This window comes from Acomys minous, assembly GCF_964271855.1.
Source record: "Acomys minous genome assembly, chromosome: 4".
Classification (NCBI taxonomy): Eukaryota; Metazoa; Chordata; class Mammalia; order Rodentia; family Muridae; genus Acomys; species Acomys minous.
This window is the reverse complement of record NC_140486.1, coordinates 43,794,686-43,819,541: the sequence shown is the minus strand read 5'-3', so window position 1 is coordinate 43,819,541 and position 24,856 is coordinate 43,794,686. Positions and strand designations below refer to the sequence as shown.

Here is a 24,856-nt window from a genome sequence, read left to right as displayed (position 1 = left end):
CTAGAAAGAAAACATTGGCATCTTTGCAGAAATTGAGAAGCACAGCTTAGAAATGTTGCACTTTGTTTTCTTTAGAGGTAGACTGGAACGGGGTGGCTCATGCTTTAGTGTTGGTTGGACTGCTTTTCTTCTCTATTGTATTGCAGTAGGGTTATGTTAAAGTTCTGTAGTGTTTGGAGAGTCCTTAAACTTTACCTTCCTTACTGATAGCATCTCTTGGATAGCCATAAGATGAAAGAATTAACCAAGATTCATCAATGCTTGTTTCAGACAGGGGAACAACAATCAAAGCAAACCAGGCTTCTTGAGGAAGAATCAGTATACAAACACCAAATTAGAAGTGAAAAAAATCCCCCAGGAACTCAACAACATTACCAAACTCAATGAACACTTCAGCAAATTTGGAACCATAGTTAATATCCAGGTAATTTAGTTTTATCAGTGACAGAATGCATGTGTGCATTCCTAGCAGTCCATCTTGATTAGAGGCAGTGGTAATTCTGACTTTGCATCGGTGTATCTTTGTTTCCATGTATCATGGAATTATTTAGTTGAATTTGCTCTTGAGAATTCATTTGATTCTTTTCTGTAATCCCTTCCTAAAGACACTGGGCTAGTTCTGTTATTTTTGTTGTTGTAGTGGTAGTAGTTATTCATATGTCTTTGTCTGTACAAATGACTTTTTCCTGTCTGTATTAATGCTATTATCTAAGAAGTTCAGATTTTTGGCATCTTGTTTAAGATCAAATCAGTTGTAGTGCTAACATAATCTTTTGATGTCTACTTGTTAGAAATTTGAATTTATGAATTTGAGGTTATAAGTGAGGATTTAATTGAGTGTACTTACATGTTTGTTTAAAGTTTCTAAAATTCATGTCCTTTTCTCTTAAAAGTTTTCTGTCATTGTTATTCTTTATGGCATTTGAGAAAGAACTTGGGTGGCTTAGGTAAAACAGTTTTCTCAGGCACCCATATTGAACACCATAGGCTGAATAAATAAACAGTAGAAATTTGTTCTATTGTTGGAAAGACAGTTTGCCAATTAAGAGCATGAACTGACCTTAGTTTGGTTCCCAGCATCCACATTGCTCACAACTACCTGTAACTCCAGCTCCAAGGGGATCCAATGCTACTTATACTAAGCTATTTCAGAGGGATGACGTCTTAGCTTGTAGACACCTGTGTTTTCACTGTCTTCATATGGCAGAGAGGGTGAGAGATGGGGGTAGGAGAGGTAGAGACCCTTTTCTCTTCTCCTAAGACCACCTTAACTTTAAAAGGCCACAAATTTAGTACCCTGTGAAACCTGAATTTTTCCCTAATCCTATTCTCCACTAAGAGCTAGAATTTCACCATATGAATTTGGAGGCACATAATTTAGTTTACAGTACTAGACCACCCATGTTTAACTGCTAAGTTTAATTTGTTCCTATTATTTTCTTTAAAGGTTGCTTTTAAGGGTGATCCAGAAGCAGCACTCATCCAGTACCTTACCAATGAGGAGGCCAGGAAAGCCATTTCTAGCACAGAAGCAGTTTTGAACAATCGGTTCATTCGAGTCCTATGGCATAGAGAGAACAATGAACAACCAGCACTCCAGTCCCCAGCACAGCTTCTCCTGCAACAGCAACACAGCTTGAGTCACCTTTCACAGCAGCACCATAGCCTACCACAGCATCTTCATCAACAGCAGGTGATGGTAACCCAGTCTTCTCCCTCATCAGTCCATGGAGGTATCCAAAAGGTAATCATGTTCCCTGACTAAAACTCCAGTCTCATTTCTCAGCTAGTATTTTCCAATCCACAGTCTTGGCACCTTCCACAGTAGAGTTTTTCGTGGTAAGACATAGAAACCAGCATGGCATCATCTGCTCTCCTAATACCTGATTATTATGGAAGTATAGGTTCTTAGACCTCACCAACTTTATCTTAATTAACTAAACAATTAGTTGGTGTGGGCATAGGCCCAACCTTGACATTGTGTGTCTTTTTTGTTGTTTTTTTGAGACAGGGTTTCTCTGTGTAGCCTTGGCCGTCCTGGACTCACTTTGTAGACCAGGCTGGCCTCAAACTCACCAAGATCCACCTGCCTCTCTCTCCCTAGTGCTAGGATTAAAGGTGTGAGCCACCACACCTGATGACATTGTGTGTCTTTGTGATCCTCTCCACTTTAGTTGCTGAGGCAGGGACTCAGTGAATCCCAAGCTTGCCAGTTTTGTTAGTGTGGCTGGCCATCCATCCCTAAGGATCCTCTGTTTTTTTTCCTCCTTAGTACTGGGATTATAGATGTCTTCCTTACCTGTGTGGCTTTTATGTGACTGTGGGGTTCTAAACTCTGGTTCTTAAACTTAGCTTTTCCCAGGCCCTCATCTTCTGAATCAATTCTTGTGAAAAAGGACCAGGAATCTGCTTCAAAATGCTTTGCAATGCTCTGCAGCTGTGAGAACTGTTGTATAACAGGATGGTTTATCAAGGTCTATCCTGATTAGCTTCATCTGTAGGACAGAGTCAGTCTCTAGATAATGAGCCTCTTAAATCTGAGTGTTTGAGAAGTGTCTGCAGCTCGACGTGGTGGCACACGCCTTTAATCCCAGCACTCAGGAGACAGAGGCAGGTGGATCACTGTGAGTTCAAGCCCAGCCTGGTCTACAAAGTGAGTCCAGGACAGCCAAGGCTACATAGAGACCCTATTTTGAAAAACAAACAAACAAACAAACAAACAAGTATCTGTAGCAAGGCACATGCACTAAATTCTGAAACTTGAACTACTTTGTTTTATATTAGAGTTAGTCACCTTCATTTTTCACCCATTTGTCCTACCATTTTCCATGAAGACAATTTTACTCCTTTAAAAACTGAAATGGAACCTTCAAGGAATTAAGATTCTGTTTTGTATTTTTGAGAGGAGCTCCTAGTTTATAGCTTAGGTTGGTCTTGATATGATCCGTCCTCCCTTGCCGCAGAAGCTGCATTAGTATGTCTAGCCATGATTGAGGATTATAATCCTTGTATTTATTTTGTCCTTGGTGGTTAGAACAATAAATAGTGCCTGATATATATATTCTTAGATATTTGAATGAAGAAGTAAATGAAGGAAAGAGCTAACTACTATACATTAGAGCTGTTCAGATGTTGGCAGTAATTTCCATCTATATTGTACAATCTTTAAGGTAAATGTGTTCTAATGAAAAAATAAAAGCAAGCAGTGCTCTGAGGCAGAAGTCTTTTGAGTTTGAGGTCAGCCTGTGCTACATAGCAAGTTCTTATCTCAAAACACTGAAAAATATGTGCATGTATGCATTCTCAGTTCTATTAAGCATTGCTGCTCATTAGCATCTAAACCATACATTTTTATTTGTGTTCTGTTTCATATTTGGACCCAAATGTGAATGCTTGTCCTAGATGTTGGTGAAAGAATATAGCCAGAGATTGCCTTTTCATTTCACTGCTATTTATACTAAAACAACAACAACAACAACAACAACAACAACAACAACAACAACAAAACCCCAAACTGTCTTCAGTGGGGCGGTGGTGGCACACCGTTAATCCCAGCACACGGGAGGCAGAGGCAGGCGGATCGCTTTCATTTCGAGGCCAGCCTAGTCTAGAAGTAAGTCCAGGACAGCCAAGGCTACACAGAGAAACCCTGCCTCGGAAAACAAAAAAACAAACAAACAAACAAAACTATTTTTGAAACATTGTATACTGGAGAGAAGATTTTAAAAAGTTATTAGCAGTAGTGTGTGTGTATTACTGTGAAACATATTTTTAGAGCTAAGGATTGAACCAAGGATTTGTATATACTTAGTAGCACATGCTATACTACTGAGCTCCTCTCATCTCTTATGACATGTTAGACTTCCAAAACAATATGGATAATACAATCATCTGTATATTCATAATGCCTAGAAAAAAAAATACAGTTTTACAGGTAATAAAGCACGTCCTCATTTCAACTTTAACCTCTATCTTAAATTTATATCACTTTTGGTTGTGTCTATAAACTTAGATTATAAAGATGTTTATTTTATATTTGCAGATGATGGGCAAACCACAGACCTCTGGTGCCTACGTTCTTAACAAAGTTCCTGTTAAACACCGTCTTGGACATGCAAGTACTAACCAGAGTGACACCTCTCACTTGGTGAACCAATCTGGTGGTTCTGGGGAGGATTGCCCGGTATGCATCCTGTGACTTCCATGTATATTTAAAGTCACTCACTCAGTGGCACAAAAACTCATTACCATTAAGATTTGTAGTCTCTTGGGAGGCAGAGGCAGGAAGATCTCTGTGAGTTCGAGGCCTGCCTGGTCTACAAAGAGAGTTCCAAGACAGCCAGGGATATTACACAGAGAAACCCTGTCTTCGGGCAGGGATGGGATGATTTATAGTCTCTTTTTCAACAGGATAAACATGACATTTGACCTAAGTGTACTTCCCTAATTTCCATAGCTCAGTCAGGAGTTTGTTACTTAATTTCCTTTTATTAGAGCTACCTAAGAATTAGTGAATTTTTGCTTGTAGTGGTATAGTAAGGGGTAGATGTCCTTAGTTAGGCCATTTCTTTTTTACTCCCTCATTTTCTGAGGCATGGTCTGAGAGAAGGCTCACCCAGGCTGGCTTCTGCTCAGGATCCTGCTGCTTCAGCCTCCCCAGTGCTCTTATTAAAGACTGGTACCATCACATCCAGCTCTTGCTTTTCCTCTTAGGTGTGATTAAGAATCCTGGTGAAGGCTAGGGGATGCTTCCTAGCACCACACCTGCAGCTAACAATTGCCTATCACTTAAGCTTCCAGGAATCTGATACCCTTTTCTGGCCTCTGTGAGCACCGCATGCTCATGCACAGACATACATGTAGTCACATCAAATTAAAAATAGTCTTAAAAAACAGTGAATGTAAAAAAAACAAAAAAAAACAAAAAAAAGCAGTGAATGTAATTCTGTCATAAAACCAAGTATTGGAATGTCTTTGTTTTGCTTTCAGGAATATATCCATGCAATATGTGTAGTGATTATTACAAAGAGGTAGAGGAAGTCTGAAAAAGAAAATTGATAAGGTGGCAGTCCAAAAGTACTATAAGGTGTCTATGACTAACACAGTTTAATGGTGGTACATGATTTACCAGACCAGTGAAAGAGAACAGAAAATCTAAAATAGACTTCATTGCAAAAGGAATTTATTGACTAAATCATATCAGATCAAAAATGATAATTTTTTTTTTTTTTAGCTGGGTGGTGGTGGCGGCAGCGTACGCCTTTAATCCCAGCACTCGGGAGGCAGAGGCAGGTGTAAGTTCGCTGTAAGTTCGAGGCCAGCCTGGTCTACAAAGTTAGTCCAGGACAGCCAAGGCTACACAGAGAAACCTTGTCTCGAAAAACCAAAAAAAAAAAAAAAAAAAAAGATAATTTTTTTGATATTAGTATAAGTGGATAGCCATACAGAAAAGGTGTTTTTAAAAAATTACATCATAATGGGGGCTGGAGAGATGGCTCAGAGGTCAAGAGCACTTGCTGCTCTTCCAGAGGTCTTGAGTTCAATGCCCAGCAACCACATGGTGGCTCAGAACCATCTATAATGTGATCTGATGCCCTCTTCTGGCCTACAGGCATACATGCAGGCAGAGCGCTATATACATAATAAATAAAAATAAAATAAAATATTACATCATAAACCAGAATAAATGAGCTTGAGACTTAAATGCTGATGGAAATGCTAAATAATTCAGCTCCCATGAAATGAGATTTGGAATGTTTGGCAATATAACAAAATTATATGCACATATATAAAGTTTTTCTAAGATTCTGCGCCAGAAATACACTGTCCAAAATGTGAAGTGTTTATGTGTAATCTACTAATTGTAAACTCTTTGTACTTATGAAAGTCTCCAAATTCCTACCACTGGGGGACTGATTTCCTAAATGTAGTACATCTATACAGTAAAATGTACTTACCTTCAAAAAGGAATGAAGAATACTTTTTATATGTGTCATGAAGTGGTATTTAGGTTATAATAAACTGAACAAAATGAGCAAAACTTACCCAGCATGTGCCAGGTCCTAGGGTTCCATCCCCAGCATCAACCCACCCTTTCTAAGAACAGGAAGGAAATTGTCAGCTATGCTTTCTTGTATGAAAGGGGGAAAAAAGATTAGATGGGTGCAGTGGCACACACCTTTAGTCTTAGCGCTGAGGAGGCAGAAGCAAGTGGATCCCTCTGAGTTCAAAGACAGCCTGGTCTACAGAGTGAGTTCCAGGACAGCAAGGGCTACAGAGAGAAAACCCTATCTGAACCACTGCCCCCCAAACAAAAACAAAAAACAACCCTTTCTGTCTCTAGTAGAAGCAGTTATTCTAAAAAATTTTTTTTACCTGTTTGGGTTTTTGTTTTGTTTTTTTGAGACAGAATTTTTCTGTATAGCCTTGGCTGTCCTGGAATCAATTTGTAGACCAGGCTGGCCTCAAACTCATGCCTTCCCCTGCTTCCCTGAGCACTGAGATTATAGGTATGTGCCACCACACCTTCCTTGATTTTAAACATTTTTAAGATTTAATTTAATCATACTTGTTTGTTTGTTTTTAAAGGTATTTTCTACTCCAAGCCATCCTAAAACAATTTATAGCTCCTCAAACTTAAAGGCACCTTTGAAGCTTTGTTCAGGGTCTAAATCTCATGATGTACAAGAAGTTCTTAAGAAGAAACAGGTAACAGTTTCCATTATTCTTCCTGTTAGTTCTGTTAAGTTAGCATATGCTAACCTGTAAATTCATGTTGCTGTAGGGCTATACAACAAGCTGTGCGCTCTCCTCCATTTAGGACACTTAAAACTGCAAACATGCTCCACAGTTGCTACATTAAACTCATTGATAGGTTGGTTTTGGTTGAGTGTTAAGCAAGGACCTTAAGCACATAATCATTGAACTATACCCATTAATTAGTTTCTATATGCTTCTTTTGGGGTGGGGTGGGGTGGGGTTCTAGGTGGGGTTTCTCTGTGTAGCCCAGGCTGTCCTGGGATTCTCTTTGCAGACCAGGCTGAGTTCTGGGACTAAATGCATGGGCTATCACAGCCAGGTAATCTTTTTTTATTCTTTCCAATCAAGGAAGAAAACCAGACAGCTTTCTTTTCTTGGGGCTGGTGGGACGATGCTAGGGATTGAACCCCAGGGCGGGCCTGGCACTTGCTGGACAAGTTTCAGCCACTGAGCCACATCCCAAGATCAAAGTATTTTCTTTTCCAATTCCTTTTTTAAAGATAACATTTCACATAAGTATAACACATTTGTGGACCATTGTAAGACTCAGCTTTGAGTAACATTGCATTTTAGATATAAGCTGTTTACATAGGGAATTTCAGTAAAAACACATGTTCATATATACTGTCTCCATAAAGAGATTTAATTCCCAGGAGGGTAGAAACAAAATTTTCCAATCAAAAATCTTTGATCGTTCCTAATTTATAGCTGTATCTCATATTTTAAGACTTTCTGGTTCAGGAATAAGGCTTTGGCCTCTTACACTGGAAAGTGAAAACAGTTGGCCTTTTTTTTTTCCTTAAAGATTTGTTTAATTATTATTTATACATATTCTGCCTGCATGTGAGTCAGCAGGCCAGAAGAGGGCACTGAATCTCATTGTAGATGGTTATGAGAGCCACCATGTGGTTGCTGGGAATTGAACTCAGGGTCTTTGGAAGAACAGACAGTGATCTTAATCTCTGAGCCATCTCTCCAGCCCCTAGTTTGCTTTTCTTTAAAGATACAAAGTATAGCTATAAATTACACAGCTATACTGTAATCATTGGGAAAATATATTCAAAGGTGTCATTTCTGATTTTCAAATTTTGAGGTTTTTGTTTGTTTGTTTTTTAGACAGATTCTCCTTGTGTAGCCCAGGCTGACCTCAAATCCATGATCTTTCTGCTTCAGTGTTTTTTGAGACAGGGTTTCTCTATGTAGCCTTGACTATCCTGGACTCACTTTGTAGACTGGGCTGGCCTCGAACTCAGAGCTTCTGCCTCCCAAGTGCTGGGATTAAAGGCATGCACCGCCACCACCCAGCTGCTTCAGTCTTTTGAGTCCTGAGCTTATACACATGTTCTAGCCATATTCCATACCCCAGCTGCCACTTTCATCTGTTTTTGAGTCCATTAGTTTGGGGGTCCATTTTAGAGGGAAGAATTGAGTTGGGAATGTATCATTAGCAGGCTTTTTAAAAAATCCATTACTGGCTTCTTTGTTTCTATTATCCAGGAAGCAATGAAGTTACAGCAAGACATGAGGAAAAAGAGGCAAGAAATGTTGGAAAAGCAGATAGAATGCCAGAAGGTACTCAAGGAATTCTTTGCATGTTGTAATGTCATATAGAATTGGTTTATAATAGTAAAGCTTAAATTTACTAAATATAGACTTAGGGTTATTTATTTATTTATTTATTTATTTATTTATTTATTTTGACTTTTCTGATTATTTTGTAGATGCTGATCTCTAAACTAGAAAAAAACAAAAACATGAAGCCAGAAGAAAGAGCAAATATAATGAAGACCTTGAAAGAACTGGGTGAGAAGATCTCACAATTGAAAGATGAATTAAAAACATCTTCTGCAGTCTCCACGCCATCCAAAGTAAAGACAAAAACAGAGGTATCCAATTGCATTTCTCCCCTTGCAGCCTTACAGAGCACCTGCAATGTGCTTGGTCCTTTGAGAGGACAGTGCAGCCAATAGGCAGCCCCCGGCACCAGTGGTAAAGCTGTTGATAGACGAATGGGGAGATCAGCAAGCAGTTAGAGAACAGTGTGCTTCATTGATGTGATATACGCTTTAAGAAAAGTTTTAGTCCCGTATGGATCGATGTGGTGCTGGGGTAGAGGCCAGGACCGTGCGCATTGTAAACAGTGGCTATACCAGTGAGTGTACACAGCCCCAACCATCTGTCAGTTTTGCCTTTTATGTTTTTAAGGGCCTAAAACTTTATTTAGTTTTTAAGGAAGATGTGGTTGTTTTTTGGTCTGGGGGAGGTATCTTTGTTTATATGTGTGCTTTGTTTAAAACAGTCTCACTCTAAAGTCTAGCTGAGTATGATCACTACAGACACGGTACTGTAATGTGGGATAAATATGTGACATGCTAATTAAAAGAACAATCAGAACTTCTGGATCCAGTTATCCCAAATTTTATGTTTCTACATTTTCTTACCCTAGGAGAGCACTTGTTTTTTTACAAAGTTTCATTGTACCATATCTCTGTATTGGGGTTTTTTAGGTTACTTGCAGCCTTTGAAGGAATGGGAGTAAGCTTATTACATACACACTTATATACAAATAATATACAGTATGTTTGAAGTTATACTTTTGTTAACTTAAGAATAAATTGTTGGGCTGCTGAGATGGCTTGGTTGGTATGCTGCAAAGCCTGAGGCTTGGTACACAAGACCCACATGGTGGAGGGAGAGGACTGACTCCCGCAGGTTGTACTCTGACCTCCACATATGCACAGCGTCACATACACACACTAACTAAATATGTGGGTTTGTTTGTTTGAAAGGCAAAATCTTTCACCAGCATTTCTCTTGAAAGCTGAATGTAGAGAAACACTAGAGGTTTTAGTACTGGGAAGCAAGGTAAGGAGAAGTGCTCAGCTAGTTCCATCTGTGCAGTGACACATATTTTTGTAAGGGGGAAAAGAGGGCTTGGGCTAGAAAGATGGCTCAGTGGTTAAGAGCACTTGCTGCTTTTGAGAAAGACTCAAGTTTTGATCTCAGCAACATGGCTCAGAACCATCTGTAATTCCAGTTACAAGGGATCCTATACCCTCTCCTGACCTCATTGAGCATCAAGCACATACAAAAACACACAAATAAAATAAAACTAAATCTTTAAAAATACAATTCGGATATATTACTGATATTTTCTCTAGTTCTAGAAAGTGTATGTGGAGTCTGTCCTTCCTTCCTTCTTTCCTTTCTTTGTTAATTTCTTAATTTCTGAAAGGAGGTCTTTGGATGTTACTCAGGTTGGCCACAAAGCTTATAGGCTTTAGTGATCCTTTCATCTCTATAGGCATGTATCACCATACCCAGCCATATATGTGCCTTTTGCAAATTAAAGGGGGCTAGAGAAATGACTTAATAGTTATAAATGAATACCTTTTTAGAGCACCCACCCAAGTTCTGTTCCCAGCACATCAGGTAGCTTCTAACTACCTCTTCCAGGGGAATCCAACACCATATTTTGGCCTCTTTGAGCACTGTGAACACCCCCACACAGATAGGCACACATATGCACAAGGGATAAGAAAGAGCATGTGAGGGGGAAAAGTCTTCATACCTACTTAAAGACTGATAGCTTGTCTCATACAAAAAAAGAGTAGCAGTAAGAATGCCAGTCTGAAAGTAGTTTTTACTGTACTTTGTACTATTTTGTATTTTATTTAATTAATTAATTTGTTTTTAAGACAGTTTAACTTTGCAGCTTGGGATGGCTCTAATTTGAGACAGGCCTGCTTTAACCTCTAATTCCTAGGATTATAAGTGTGAGCTACATACCGGTCCTTTGTAAAGCCTACATAGTTTCTGTTTCATTAGTTGTGTTTCATTGATGATCTTGTACTATGTGAAAAGTATCTTGGTTAACTTTTACCTTTCTCATGGAGTCATATGTGCTGACTGTGTTTACAGTGTGCACATGAAGGTTAATTTCCTTGGAGCATTTTTCACAGGAAAGGCAAGTCATTGTGCAACTATATAATGCTCTGAATAAGATCTTAGTAGTCACCTGACTTCTTCCTTTTTCCTTTCCTTTTCTTTCCCAGGCCCAGAAGGAGTTGCTGGACACGGAACTGGACCTCCACAAGAGACTGTCTTCAGGAGAAGACACAACAGAATTACGCAAAAAGCTTAGTCAGTTACAAGTTGAGGTGAGATTTAACTTGCACAACATCTCAAAAAGATTTTCTCTTTATTTACTTATGAAAGCTTAATTTAACAATGCATTGCCTTCTACTTCTGTTGTTATTTAGGCTGCAAGATTAGGTATTTTACCTGTGGGGCGAGGAAAGACCATGTCCTCTCAAGGCCGAGGAAGAGGCCGAGGCCGAGGAAGAGGGAGGGGTGCACTGAATCACATGGTAGTGGACCACCGCCCCAAAGCACTCACAGTTGGAGGGTTCACTGAGGAGGAAAAGGATGAGTTGCTTCAGCATTTCTCAGTAAGTTTTTAATGTAACTCATACTAACTCTAAAAACAATGCACTCAGCACTTTGTTTGCTACAATCTATAAATATCAAATGATTTCTAGGTTAGAAATGTTAGTTGTCAAAACACAGACCATACTAAGTTCCTACTAATATACTTTTGAGGGTCAGGAAGTAGGTCTTGCTCTAACATTTCATAACCTACGTAAACACATTTGTAGTGGCGCAGTGTTACAAAGCCATATTTGATCTTAGGATTATTTCAGAGTTTACTAGGTATTTCTAGGCAAAAAAATTAAAGCAATCTGGAATGGAGGCAAAAGTCACATTATTAAGACAGTAAGCGGCTGCGACGTTCGCGGGTGGCCTGTTCGGCTCTTCCTGTGTTCTCCTGTGCACCGCTGCAGCTCCCTCCTCAGGCCTGACCCGCCACACCATGGCTTCCACTCTGGAGGAGTTGCAGAAAGACCTAGAAGAGGTCAAAGTGCTGCTGGAAAAATCCACTAGGAAAAGAGTACGTGATACTCTCACAAGTGAAAAATCCAAGATTGAGACAGAAATGAAGAACAAGATGCAACAGAAGTCACAGAAGAAACCAGAACTTGACAATGAAAAGCCAGCTGCTATGGTTGCTCCTCTTACAACAGGATATACTGTGAAAATCAGTAATTATGGATGGGATCAGTCAGATAAGTTTGTGAAAATCTACATTACCTTAACTGGAGTTCATCAAGTTCCCACTGAGAATGTACAGGTGCACTTCACAGAGAGGTCATTTGATCTTTTGGTAAAAAATCTCAACGGCAAGAATTACTCCATGATTGTGAACAATCTTTTGAAACCCATCTCTGTGGAAAGCAGTTCAAAAAAAGTCAAGGCTGATACAGTTATTATCTTATGTAAAAAGAAAGCAGAAAACACACGATGGGACTACTTAACTCAGGTGGAAAAGGAATGCAAAGAGAAAGAAAAGCCTTCCTACGACACTGAAGCAGATCCTAGTGAGGGATTAATGAATGTTCTTAAAAAAATCTATGAAGATGGAGATGATGACATGAAGCGAACCATTAATAAAGCATGGGTAGAATCCAGAGAGAAGCAAGCCAGAGAAGACACAGAATTTTGAGACTTTTAAGTCCTTAGGGGAACTGTGATGTTGAACACACATGTTTCCATTAAGGGAATGTTGTTGAACTGCACGTAAAATTTGACAGATAACTATTTACACAGCCTTCTAAGTATAGACCACAAATTCTTCATTTCTTACTGGAGGATTTGATTTAAATAAATAATGCTTATTAAACTTTTTCCTTCATTAGCACCCTGGTCATTTTGTTTAAGAAAGGGTTATATGACATTCTTTCTGAAATGTAAAAAAGAAATCTTACATAATGAAAATGTTACATCACATATTTTTGTTCTGGCTGGGAGATAGAAAACAAGTATTTCCCTATATACAACTGACATTAGCTCACAGTAATGTAAAAATAAAACCAAAGTTTTTGCATAAACTTCAAATTTGTACACAAACTTGCAAGTTACTATAGAGCTGTTGTCCATTATTACCAGCTTGAGTAGTGTGTGTGCCATATATTACCATGTACTACTAATGGACTTAAGTATATTTATGAATATAAATTTAGACAAAATACAAATGACAAAAATAGACATCTTGTGTTGGTAAGGACTGCATTGGATCAGATGGCTTTTAAAAAATAACCATGATGTGAAAACTTGAAGATCCATCTATTCCTTTGTTCAATAAAGTTGGAGTTTTACTTAAAAAAAAAAAAAAAAAAAAAAAAAGACAGTAAGCTTGTTTGTTCTGTATACAGTGTCGACACAGATGTAAATAGAGATTGGCTACAGACAAATAAACATGCACAGTATGTTCTCTTTCCAGCCATTCACTAATTCATTTGGTAGAGTTTCATAAGTGGGTTCACTCAATGTAAAATGACTACAAGTATGAAAAACATGTGAAATTGTATTCAGTAAAGTCTTTTAAAACTTAATCCCAGCACTTGGGAGGCAGAAGGAGGAGGATCTCTGTGAGTTTGAGACCAGCCTGGTCTACAGAGTGTGAGTCCAGGACAAAGAGAAACCCTATCTCGAAAACCAAAAAAACTCAAAAACTTTAGACAGGGTCTCAACTACTTCAGGTTGGCCTCAAACTCCCTTGTAAACAAGGGCAGCCCTGTATTTCTGGTCCTCCTGCTTCCATTTCCTGAATGCTTGGATGACAGGCGTTTGTGAGTTAGCTGATCCTGGGGATTAAGTAAGGGATTTGTGCATCCTAGGCAAGCACTGTACAGGTTGAGCCTCCCTAGACTCCAGTGAAAGTCTTTTCTTCTGATTCAAAACCAAATCTTAAAGCTACCTAGTGTGATTACACTGCTGACAAATACCAGAGCCCTCATAGCCAGGTTTCCCCAGTCCTAGGCAACAATTTACAAATCACTATTTATTTATTTATTTGGGGGTAGGGGTGCATGTACCATGATATGCATGTGGGGATTAGAGAACAGCGTTGGCGAGTTGGTTCTCTTCTATCTTATGGGTCCCAGGGATCAAATGCAAGCACCTTTATCAACTGAGCCATTTCACTGTCACCACCACCCCCTACCTCACCCCCAACCTCTTACTTAAGGGAAATATTTCAACACTTATTTTATATTAAAGGTGGTGAGGCAAATCATGACGCGCAAGCTTCACTCACATTAAAGTTATATGAATGGGGCGGGGGAGACACTCAGTGGGTTTAAAACAAGAAGAACTGAGTTTAGATCCCAATAGCCATTTGGAAGCTAGGCCAGTAGCATAGCCCAGTGCTGGAGTGATAGAGACAGTGCTGAGGCTTGCTGGCCAGTTGCTGACCTCAGGGTTCAATGGGAGCACCTGTCTCAAAAAAGTAAGAAAGACACCAGTGTCAGCCTCAGTCCTCCACAAGCAAAATACAGATCTGAACTCATACAGATACACAAAGACTATACATGAAATGTGTAATACACAGTCCAGGTTATCTACAACATAGGAACATACGTCTTAATAGTATGTGTCAAATATTGGCAGGCTTTGGGCCTAGAGAGATAGCTCAGCAATTAAGAGCATTTCCTGTTTTTTTGGGGGGGGCTGTGGTGAGATGGGGGTTGAGACAGTCTCTGTGTGTAGCACTGGTTCTCCTAGAACTTCACTATGTACAACAGTCCAGCCTTAAACTGACAGAGGTCCACCTGCCTCTGCTTCCCGAGCCCAGAGAGTAAAGGCGTGTTCTTCTTTTTTGTTTTTGAGATAGGGTTTCTTTGTATAAGAATATGTATGAATACATACATATTCCTAAAAAGTCTTTGTTAAAAGTTAATAGGCTTGTTCTGTAAAGAGCCAAGTTGTAGAATGTAGGATTTTGTGGCCTATAGATGGTCTCTGTCATGTTTTCTTCTTTCTTTCCCCCGTCTGTACTTTCCTTTCCTCTCCTACTCCCCTCCCCTCTCCTTCCTTTCCCTCCCTTTTGTTAATTTGCTTTTCTTGTTTATTTTCCCACTTTCTTGTCTTGTAGCCTTTGCAGTTTGTTGAGATAGTCCCATGTGGTCCATGCTAACCTCTCAAGGCCACTGATAGATCTCCTGATCATCCTGCCTCCTAGTCCTAGGCTTATGGTTATAGACCACCACACTGGCTTTGTTTGATTTTTGAGACTAGTTTCACTTTGTAGCTCAGGCTAGCCTACTTACAACTCAATGTATAGCTTAGGCTTGTTTCAAACTCATGAAATCCCTGACTTAGCCTCCTAAACACTGAAATCTCTCTCTTTTTTTTTTTTTCCTTTTAAAACCATTTTAATAAAGCACAAACTATTTTCAGTTCACAGGCCATCAGAAGCAGGGTGCTGAGTGAGGCACAGTGGTGTGTCCTATTGTCCTGGTACTTAGGAGCTGAGAAAAAAGGATCACTTGAGTCTAGAATGTGAGGTCTAGAAAACAGAGTCCTATCTCCTAAGAAACAAAATCAGGATTCTGTGTATGTGTGTTTTGAGAACTGTAGTTGGCAAAGCTTTGGCATGTGTTATTTTATCTTTAGAAGCTATATACTAAGTTTAAACCATTTATCCATAAGTATGAAATATTGTGGTATGTGAGTAAAACTTTATACATATTAGGATCAAAACCAATGAGTTTAGAAGAAAAAGCTTTTTAAAAAGAGAATATACTTTTTCTTTCTTTCTTTTTTTCTTCTTTTTTCCCAAGACAGGGTTTCTCTATTTAGCCTTGGCTGTTCTAGACCAGGCTGGCCTGGAACTCACGGCGATCCTCTTGCCTCTGCCTCCCAGAGAATATACTTTCATGCCACAGTAATCTGCAGATAGTAGAGATCTATTTTTGTTGGTGCTACCCTTTAAAAACTTTATTTATGTGCATGCTTGTATGTATGTTTGTATATATAAATGTACATGCATGCAGGTGCCCAGCATGACCAGGACCTGGAGCTATAGCTACAAGTGGTTATGAGGGGCTGGGAACTGATCGTGGGTCCTGTGGAAGAGCAGCAAATGTTCTTTCTTTGTCACTGTCCAATTTACTTTTTGAGGCAGAGTCTCTTATTGAAATGGAACTTGCTGCTACCCTTTGACTGATAGGCCAGCATTCCCAGGGATCTGCCTGACCCTGTGGTTCCCCCTCCCCCTTTCCTCCCTAGCACTGGGTTCCAAATGCTCTCTGCACCACCCAGCTTTTATGTAGCTCCTAGGATGTGAATCAAGTCATCATGCTTGGTGACACAGCAAATACTTTTAACCACTGAGCCATCTTCTCAGCCTCCTATTTCCCTTCCTCTTACCTTCTCCTTTCTTAAAAAATGTGTGTTTATTTATTTTGTGTATGTGATGTATGTGGGCACATATGTTGCTATGCATGTGTGGAGGTCAGAGGAAGGCATGCAGTTTGGTTCTCCTTTGACCATGCAGGACTGAACTCAGACTCAGATCTCATACCTGCTGAATCATCTCACACGCCCTGTTTTCTTTCCATTTAAGAAGCTTTAGGGAGATTTTAGGATTACTTGAACACTCAAACACATAGTATGTTTCTCTCCTACTTTCCTACTTTGTTAGCTGGTAGCCATTTTTTCCTCTTGCTACTAGAATATCTGCAGAAACCACAAACACCACAGCTTCTAACAGGAAAACTCAAAGGCAAAAGAGAGGGTGTGTTTCTTAGGCTATGGTCTTCCCAACAAACTTCCTTACCTCCCCAACCCTCACTCGTGCCCAGGCATGTGTTTTCATGTCTTAGCCATAAGTATCTCCCACACATTTCCCAATCAACCCTTTCTAAGAGAAACAGTTACTGTGAGTACCTTAAACTACTCCTGGATTGCCTGCTGAGCTGAAAATGAGGTTCTGTTAAAAAAGAGAAAAGTTCTAGTTGTTGGTTATGGTGTCTTTCATGATGTTCACTGAAAAAAACTTAAAAGTCTGAAAATACAGAAGGAAGTAAACAACACCCACCTCAGATACACTGTAGAATCTTGCATGTGGTGGTAGTGATGGAGGTGCTGCTTAAACCATGACACCAGTGTACATGGATGTTAGCAGACACCCTGTGGGAGTTGGTTCTTTATAGTGTGCGTTTAAAGATCAAACACCACCTGTGGAATAAGTGCTTTAACTCTCTGAGCCATCTTGTTGGCCCACTTTAGACTTTTGTTATGAATTTAACTTTGTTTTCATAAAAGTTTATGATGTTTGAGCTGGAGAGATCGCTCAGCAGTTAAGAGCACTGACTGCTCTTCCAGAGGACCCGGGTTCGATTCCCAGCACCCACATGATAGCTCACAACTGTCTGTAGCTCCAAGATCTGACATAGACACACATGCAGGAAAAACACCTATTCACATAAAATGAAAATAAATAATTTTGAAAAAAGTTTATGATGTTCATCATTTAAGGTCCAGAAATATAGTTTAGTGTGGTACAATGCTTGTCTAGAATGCACAAGACTCTAGGTTGGTTCCTTTCTCTAAATAAAGAAATAAGCAAATAAAATGTCTTCTCATTAATATTTGCTGAGGAATATTTAGAAAGTAGTACTGAGGAAAAGACTGAGGAGTTAGAGGTAACTCTGTGGTAGACCCTGCATAGTGTATTCAAGACCTTTGGTTCTATTCATGGTGCTGCTGGCGAGAAGAAGAAAAGAAAGAAACAGTTTTACCATGGTTGGGACTGTGACTTTTTCTTTTCTTTTAAAGACTAGGTCTCATTCTGTGGTCCAGACCCGCCTAGAACTCACAATGTAGCCAGGGTGACCTTGAAATAATCTGTCTCAGCCTTCTGGGTGCTGGGATTGTAGATATGAGACACCAAACTCAGCTCCAATTAACATTTATTAATGTACTGATGAGCTAGGGAGTTGTGAGGATTTGAGAAAATGAGTGAACATGGTGGCACACATCTGTAATCCTAGTACTTGGGCAGCTGAGGCATGAGGGTTGAGAGTTCAGAGTCAAGCTAGGCTCTGTCAAGGCCCCAGTCTGGGTAAAAGGTTATGGGGAGGAAGTAGGAAGAGCTTGATAAGATATGACTGAGAGATGCAATGATTGAGATGATTCATCTCAGAAGTTACATGTTTTAAGGTTTGATATGTCAGTCATTGAATGAAGAAGGCATTTGTTATCCTCATCTTGCTGTACACAGTAGTGTGATCTGTAAAACATACGGACCAAACAGATAAGCCTTTACTGACAGGCCCACTTATCAGTGTTCTCCCAGATCATTGCACTCTTTACTAGTGCACTGTTACCAGTTTATACTTATGTTTTCTTCTAACATACACTTTAGGCTACAAACCAAGCGTCAAAATTCAAAGACCGTCGGCTACAGATATCATGGCACAAGCCCAAGGTACCGTCTATATCTACTGAGACTGAGGAGGAAGATGTCAAAGAAGAGGTAAATTCAACCATTAAAATAAGATATGAATTACAGTACTTCATATCTGTTTCTTTATATCAAGTACTGAACATTTAAAAATAGGTGCTCACTTTTCTTTCATTCAGTTAGTAAAAGCCTGTCTAGAAGTAATAATCAGCCTCTGAAAATACGAGAGAGAATTTGGCTTTTTGTTTTTGTATTCTAATCAGTTTATTAAGAGAATATTTAGCTCATGATGTAATTATTTCTGACTCTATAATCTTACTTTTAAAAGAATCAAGTTTTTCTAGTTGATGAGTATACTTACTCTTCATTATATAGATGAGTTTATATAACAAAAGCAGAAATGTTCCCAAGATAGGAAGAAAATAAGTCTTGGTGCAATGATGGTATTTGTGGATATATCTTCTTTGTGTCAAATTTTAGATTTTTATATAAAATGTGGGACATTGGTGTCATGGGAGAAGTTACCATATCCACTCCTCACAAAGCAATGATAGATAGTCCAGGGGAAATGTGCTGATTTTCCTTACTTTTGTTAATGGAATGAAGTCAATTTTAATTACTTTTTATAACTGATAGTGCACATACATATATGTACATGTTCACACACAGGCACACATGCTGACTAATTCCTTCTAAACATCCACTTGATACTTTGTTTTGTTCCTTTGCTTCTGGAGATAGGGTTTCACCCTGTGGCTCAGGCTGCCGTCAGATGCACAAAACTCGTGCAACTCGTGCCTCAGCCTCCCAAGTGCCTGTACTGAGATGGCTGACTTCCATGAAGCAGTTTATTTTCTTGGTGCTATAGGAATGGAAACCTATTAATATTTTCAATATAAAGAGAGGATAAATAGTAATATCCATTTGTAAGAAGATGTGTTCTGGGATATGAGGAGGAGAAACGGGTTAAAAGGTACAAAATCACGATCAGGCAGGAAACATAGGCTCTAGTCCTGCTGGACAGGTAGCCACACCATAGTGATAGCTTGTGGTCTTGTGTTGTGTAAGAATGTTGAATGTTCCCAATAAAAAGAAGCAGACATCTTTGTTGGATCTGAATTGATTGATCAACACAATGTTTAAGTTGGCAGGGTACCATACTGTTCTCCATATTGAAAGATTGCAGTTGTTGGTTGGTGGTAATTTTGTTTCTTTGTTTTACCCTGAAAATAAACTGCTTGTATATTTTTGTAAATTTGACCAGGCCTTTTATGCTAATGTGTTTATCATGTGGCTGTTTCACTGTGCATTTGTGCACAGCTAACTGGATGTATCTTCTTCTCTTTAGGAAACAGAAACCTCAGATTTGTTTTTGCATGATGATGATGATGAAGATGAAGATGAATATGAGTCTCGTTCATGGCGAAGATGAAATTTGATGCGAGTTGTGTAATTTTTAGAAATATTGTTTAGAAGAACAACTTTTTAGAATTATTTAAAGAAGTCAATGAGCCAAAAATATTTTTTTTAATTTTTCTCTTCAACACAGTAGGTTTAAGGACAGCAAGTTGCTATTCAAACATGTCTCATAATTGTCTGTGATATCAGATCACCAAAGGCCATGACTTGATGCAGTTGTGAAGATCTGCAGCACTGACTGGATTCTCTAGAACCTTACCTTCCACACCATCTGTGTCTGCTCTTGGTGCTGGATTACAATGTAAAGACAGGGTGTTCCGAAATTTTATTTTGGATTATAAATCTGCTGATAAAATTTCATTAAATGTCAAAATTGCCTGGAATCTCTTAACTCTTAGCTATTATGGATGGGTCGCCAGACAGTAGGAGATATTTGTAATTTAAATGCCTTTCAAGGATGGTCTTGGAAGAAAAACTAATTATTATTATTATTTTTTATTTTTTATTTTTTACCATGGAAGAGCCCACTTTATAGTCAGTCTTTTTCAGAGTTTATGTGCAGCAGAACTTAGCAAAAGCACCATCTCTGTTCACAGATCTGCAGAGCACGGTAGCTGGTTCTGCTCTCATCCTCTCCTCACACACACTTTAGGGCTCCTGCCACTCGTCTTTCTTTGTTTTGCTATGTGGTGAGCATTGCTTCAGTTGATCTTTTTAAAATAACCTTCATCTTGCCTTTGCCTGCTCACGCATTCCCCGATACCTTTCTCATCCCTTTTGATAAATAAGCCTGACTTTTTGAATAAGTGATTCAGTTGGGCAAGCAACAATCATTTATCAATAACCTATATAAATAAGTGATGTTTTGATGAAAATAAAGGCAGACTTTTAGGGGACAGAGTTACTGCCTTCCCTCTCATATATTTTAGAGCTTCAGAATAGTCATAGTCACACAAAAGGGTTAAAGGTATCTGAAGTTCTTCTCCTCAACTGTAACCAGGATGGTGAGGTACTGAGGTGGGGATTAGGAGTCTGGATATGCTAGTAATAAATGAGATTCTAACTTGACATTGATCAGATGACCTTATATTTTCATAATTTTATAGATTTTGCTGTCCATGAACACACACACTCTTTAGTAGGCAGTTTCCTTTACCGTGTGCATTTTTACTGTACACTGTACAGAGTATCTGTTAAGTAAAATATATGTGTAAATTTATGTCCTTGTGTTCTGAATGTTAGTTGGAAAAGCAGAGGAGCAACACTACACTGTACTGAGCCCTGGGGAAATGAATTGATTACTGTACATAGGATGTCACTTTTTCAAGGAGATATATACATCTGTGTCTTTATAATACGTGTGGTGTGAAAGTTTGAAACTTCCTGTTGGCTTCAGAAGGTTCTTGGTGATCACTAAATGTGTCAGGGTTTTGTTCCCTGAGGTAAAGGCTGTTTCTTAAAATAGAAACAGTTCACTTAGAAACCCAAAACCATCAGGACTCTAGATTTACATAGTGACAAGGAGTTAGATCCCACCTTCTGATCATCTTTTTCCTCTTCTTATTGTCCTGGAATGACGTGTCAAACACCAGGATCCTTTTTAAGTTTATGTAGTTTTCCCTTTGTAGTGGGACTTCCTCTCTAGGTTACTGTCACGTGTCTAAGGACACCCGAGGCTAAAACAGGCCCGTAAAGAAGGAACACATTAGAACCGGGAACCTACAGTAAGCATCTTGCTCCTCACTTCTCCATCATCTCTAATGAAATTTTCTTGATGTCTGTGGCTCAGTCAGTATATATTTGGAAAGATTCATTGTGGTGAATATTTTGAGTCCTGACCATTTAAACGTGATAGAGGGAACAAAGGATTTATATATTTTTTGTACAAAGTTTTTTCTTAAACTGTATAATTTTGTAAATAATTTGTTTGGGTTTTTTTTTTCTTTTGTGTACTAAAACTACCAGCGTATAGATTTCAATAAGAATTGTTGTATTTTTGTATTTGGAAACTGAAAATTACAGTAAATTAGTGAAGCCGTAAGAAAAGTCTCAGTAGACTGACAGTTCAACAGAATGAGATTCCTTTTCATATGATTTTTTTTTAAAAAATTGACATCTTTATACACTCACTATTGCGAGAGTTGAGGATTTGTTTGGGTTTTTAGTTGTTGGGGACAGAGGATGAAAGAGAAAGGTGCTAATGTGAAGAATAGATCACTTTTCATTAAGTCTTTGGGGTCCTTAGTATAAACCTTGGGTTTTCTGTATTCCTTAAAAATAACTAAAATTCTTTTCCAATGTGTTTAACTCAAAAGTGAATTAAAAATAGGGATTAATTACACATTATAAAGCTTAAGGTTAGCATAAAATAGCTGAATATGTGTATGTATGTGTATATATATATATCCCCTTTATTCCCATTCACCAATTCCCAGCTGTTAAAATTTATCTTAAAAGTGAATTCCACACTATGACTTGTTTTCTTGGCATCTTTAAGAGATAACATTTAGCAGCTGAGGCAAATTCTGCTGTCCTAGTGTGTAGGCTCTCCTTGAAGCAGGTCAGCGGTGAAAGCACCCAGTGTGACTAGTCAGCCAGATTTACTAAATTTCTGCCCATGCCTAAAAAGGTAACCCCAAAGAATGTGGAATTTTTCTCAGTTTCTTCTTGGAGCATTGAGAAAATGTCATCACCAGCTGAGACATTGGAAAGCAGTCCTTCTACACTGAAAAAGATCCGTGGTGATGGATCATTACTTCAAAAGAAAAAAAAAATCATGTGAAAAGGAATAGTGTTTCCTCTTGATGTATAGTATGCCTGTATTATAGTTTTTACAAGATTGTGAACTTGTGTAATAGTATATAGGAGATATTGTTGGATTTCTAACTGTTTATACATTTAAATTCATATATGTAATGTTTGTTTTATCGATTACAATCTGAATTTCTAAGAAGCATGTTGACTTTTGCAATAAAGATGCAATATGGAATGGTTCACAATTGGGAAAAAAAGAAAAAAAAAGATGAAAATATTACAAATTTAAAAGAATCTGGAAAATTTATGAACCATTCCAAAAATTATAACAATCACTAAAAGAGCTGTAATTCTGCCTTGTTCTGGAAAGAAAGAAGTGTGAGTGTGAGCTTGCTTGTGAGCCTGAGTGAGTAATAGAAACGTGTGAATGCTATATGTATGCAAGCAACTGTTGCTCGGTATGAAATTGGTTTCAGACCCACTGGTTCTAAATGTTGGCTAGAATTACTCCTTCAGGGGGTAGTCTGGACAACAGAGGAACATGGCAGCATACGCCTGTAATCCCTACAACTGGGTGCTGAAGCGGTAATTTACAAGTTGAGTCGCAGCAGAGATACAAAGAGATCCAAGCTCAGGGGAAAAAAGGAGGGAAGGAGATTGGGAGAAAAGTATCAAAGTGCAGCTAGTAAATAAGGTGTTTTTTGTTTTGTTTTGACTGATTCTTTTCATTTTGTGTGTATGGGTGTTCTATGTATGTGTGCACCACCTACGTTTATTGCCTACAGAAGTCAGAAGAGGGCACCAAAGCCCCTGAAACAGCTAGAGGTTGTTAGCTGTCTTATGGGTGCTAAGGGTCCTCTGGAAGAGTACCAGTGCTCTTAACCACTAAGCCATCTCTCCAGCCCCCTCATTTACCTTTCATAACCATGATTTTGAAAAGGTCATTATTAAGTTTGTATTTCAGGTACAAAGCACAAGCAATTTATGCCTTTGGTTTGGTTTTAGTTTTTAGAGACAGGGTTTCTCTGTGTAGTCCTGGCTGTCCTGGACTTGCTTTGTAGACCAAGCTGGCCTTAAACTCAACAGAGATCTGCCTGCCTCTGCCTCCCGAGTGCTGGGATTACAGGCATACACCATCACACCCAGCTGACAGTGACATTCATTTTAGTGCTAAAGATACTCAGTTTGCTTACCAATAATATGAAGGATATTTAGAATAGGAGAAAGAAAAAGGGCCCTTATGTTTTTTACTTCATCAAGAAAATACTGAAAAATGGTCAATTTTCATCCTTTTCAAAAAGTTAGAGGGCTATCTATATAATGTGACTGGCAACGGAGATGGATGTAGGCATTTGTTTTGACTAAATCACGGGTGATCCCGCGTATATTGATTATTTCCTGAACCTGTGGCCAGCCAGGCATTGTGTCCAAGAGTAACACAGTATTTGCTAAAATGGGGTTCTGGTTAGCAGAAATTCTTGGTTTTATTGAGGTTTTGGTTTTGTTTTTTCCTGAATCTCATGTAAATTGTATATACTAAGGCCAAAGATAAATTTTAGGCTATGAGCCCCAAATATGACCTAGTCAGAATTTAGTTATAGTAGCCATGGGCGTGGGGTGTGTGTCCCGGAGTTGGCGTAGAGTGGGGCGCACTTGGACTACATTAATTGCAGAACAGACCCTGTACTTTTTGTATTTTCTAACTTTAAGAGCTAACCTTCATTAGCTCAGACTAACACTGCTGTTATTTGTGTCATAAATCACTTTCACCCCTGCTAAATTGAAGTTATGGCCAAGAGATGGTGTTTCAGAGGAGCATCTGCTATGTGGCTGTTGGCTGTTAGGCAGTCAGCCTTGATTGACCTAACTAGACCATTCTAGCATTTTGAGACAGGTCACTTGATAAGACCAGAATAGCGTCTGATGGTTATTTTTAAGACCTTTGTCATAGAAGTGCTTCGGCAGTCTAAGATAAGTGTATAAAACGTTGCTTAAGATCAGTTTTAACTTTGCCAAAAATTGAATAAAGCAAGTTGTGACTTCTTCATTCTCCCCCACACCTCTGCTGGGAGATATCAGTGCATTTCAGTTTTCATTAAAGTAGCAAGGGCTGATAAGGACTTTGCCACGTTAGTTTGGTTTCTTGAGGAAGAATGAGGCTGCCCACATGCTGGATGAGTTTGTAGACAGCGTGCTATCCATCCATCAACCTGTGTTTCTGGATAGAGTTAAGTACCAGCCCCCGAACCTACCCTCCCACTAGAGGGTCACTTGCCATGGGATTCGGTTATTAACAGTTAGAGCCTGCAGGGGGCTCCAAAGGGCAGAATTTAGGCTGGAAACAGCGACCTTCACAGCAACCCATCGGCATATTCTCCAGCTTAAGCTGTTCTTAGTAAACATCAAAAGCTCACAAGATAGTACTTACTGTGCAGTGCACACTTGCTCTTACATTAGACAAAAAACCATGTCTGGACTCTTTGGCTCTCCAACTGTAGTTTGAAAACCTAGCTCTTTAGCTTACAAGATGAACTGCGTCTCTAAATACTTTCTCACTGCGATACCATCAATACTATATTAAATACTAAATGACATTTATTTTGCTTGGAAAAAATT

The 24,856-nt window shown here is 38.9% G+C and overlaps 2 protein-coding genes across 3 annotated transcripts in view; both read left to right on the top strand.

The window, feature by feature from the left end:
* The window catches only part of RBM27 (RNA binding motif protein 27), a 67,638-nt gene extending 45,057 nt beyond the window's left edge, over positions 1-22,581 (top strand). For both annotated transcript variants that reach the window (XM_084778193.1, XM_084778192.1), the window contains 10 exons: positions 271-424; positions 1,448-1,744; positions 4,043-4,183; positions 6,589-6,708; positions 8,257-8,331; positions 8,481-8,645; positions 10,815-10,919; positions 11,022-11,210; positions 18,029-18,139; positions 19,416-22,581. In XM_084778193.1, coding sequence (XP_084634319.1) covers positions 271-424; positions 1,448-1,744; positions 4,043-4,183; positions 6,589-6,708; positions 8,257-8,331; positions 8,481-8,645; positions 10,815-10,919; positions 11,022-11,210; positions 18,029-18,139; positions 19,416-19,499 — 1,441 coding nt within the window. In that variant the 3' untranslated portion in view covers positions 19,500-22,581. The remainder of the gene's footprint in view (positions 1-270; positions 425-1,447; positions 1,745-4,042; positions 4,184-6,588; positions 6,709-8,256; positions 8,332-8,480; positions 8,646-10,814; positions 10,920-11,021; positions 11,211-18,028; positions 18,140-19,415) is intronic.
* LOC311595475 (calcyclin-binding protein) lies at positions 11,549-12,514 on the top strand. Its single transcript, XM_084778214.1, has one exon. It carries the CDS (start codon positions 11,633-11,635, stop codon positions 12,320-12,322), a length of 690 nt encoding a protein of 229 aa, XP_084634340.1. The 5' UTR covers positions 11,549-11,632; the 3' UTR covers positions 12,323-12,514.
* Positions 22,582-24,856: the final 2,275 nt, after the last annotated feature.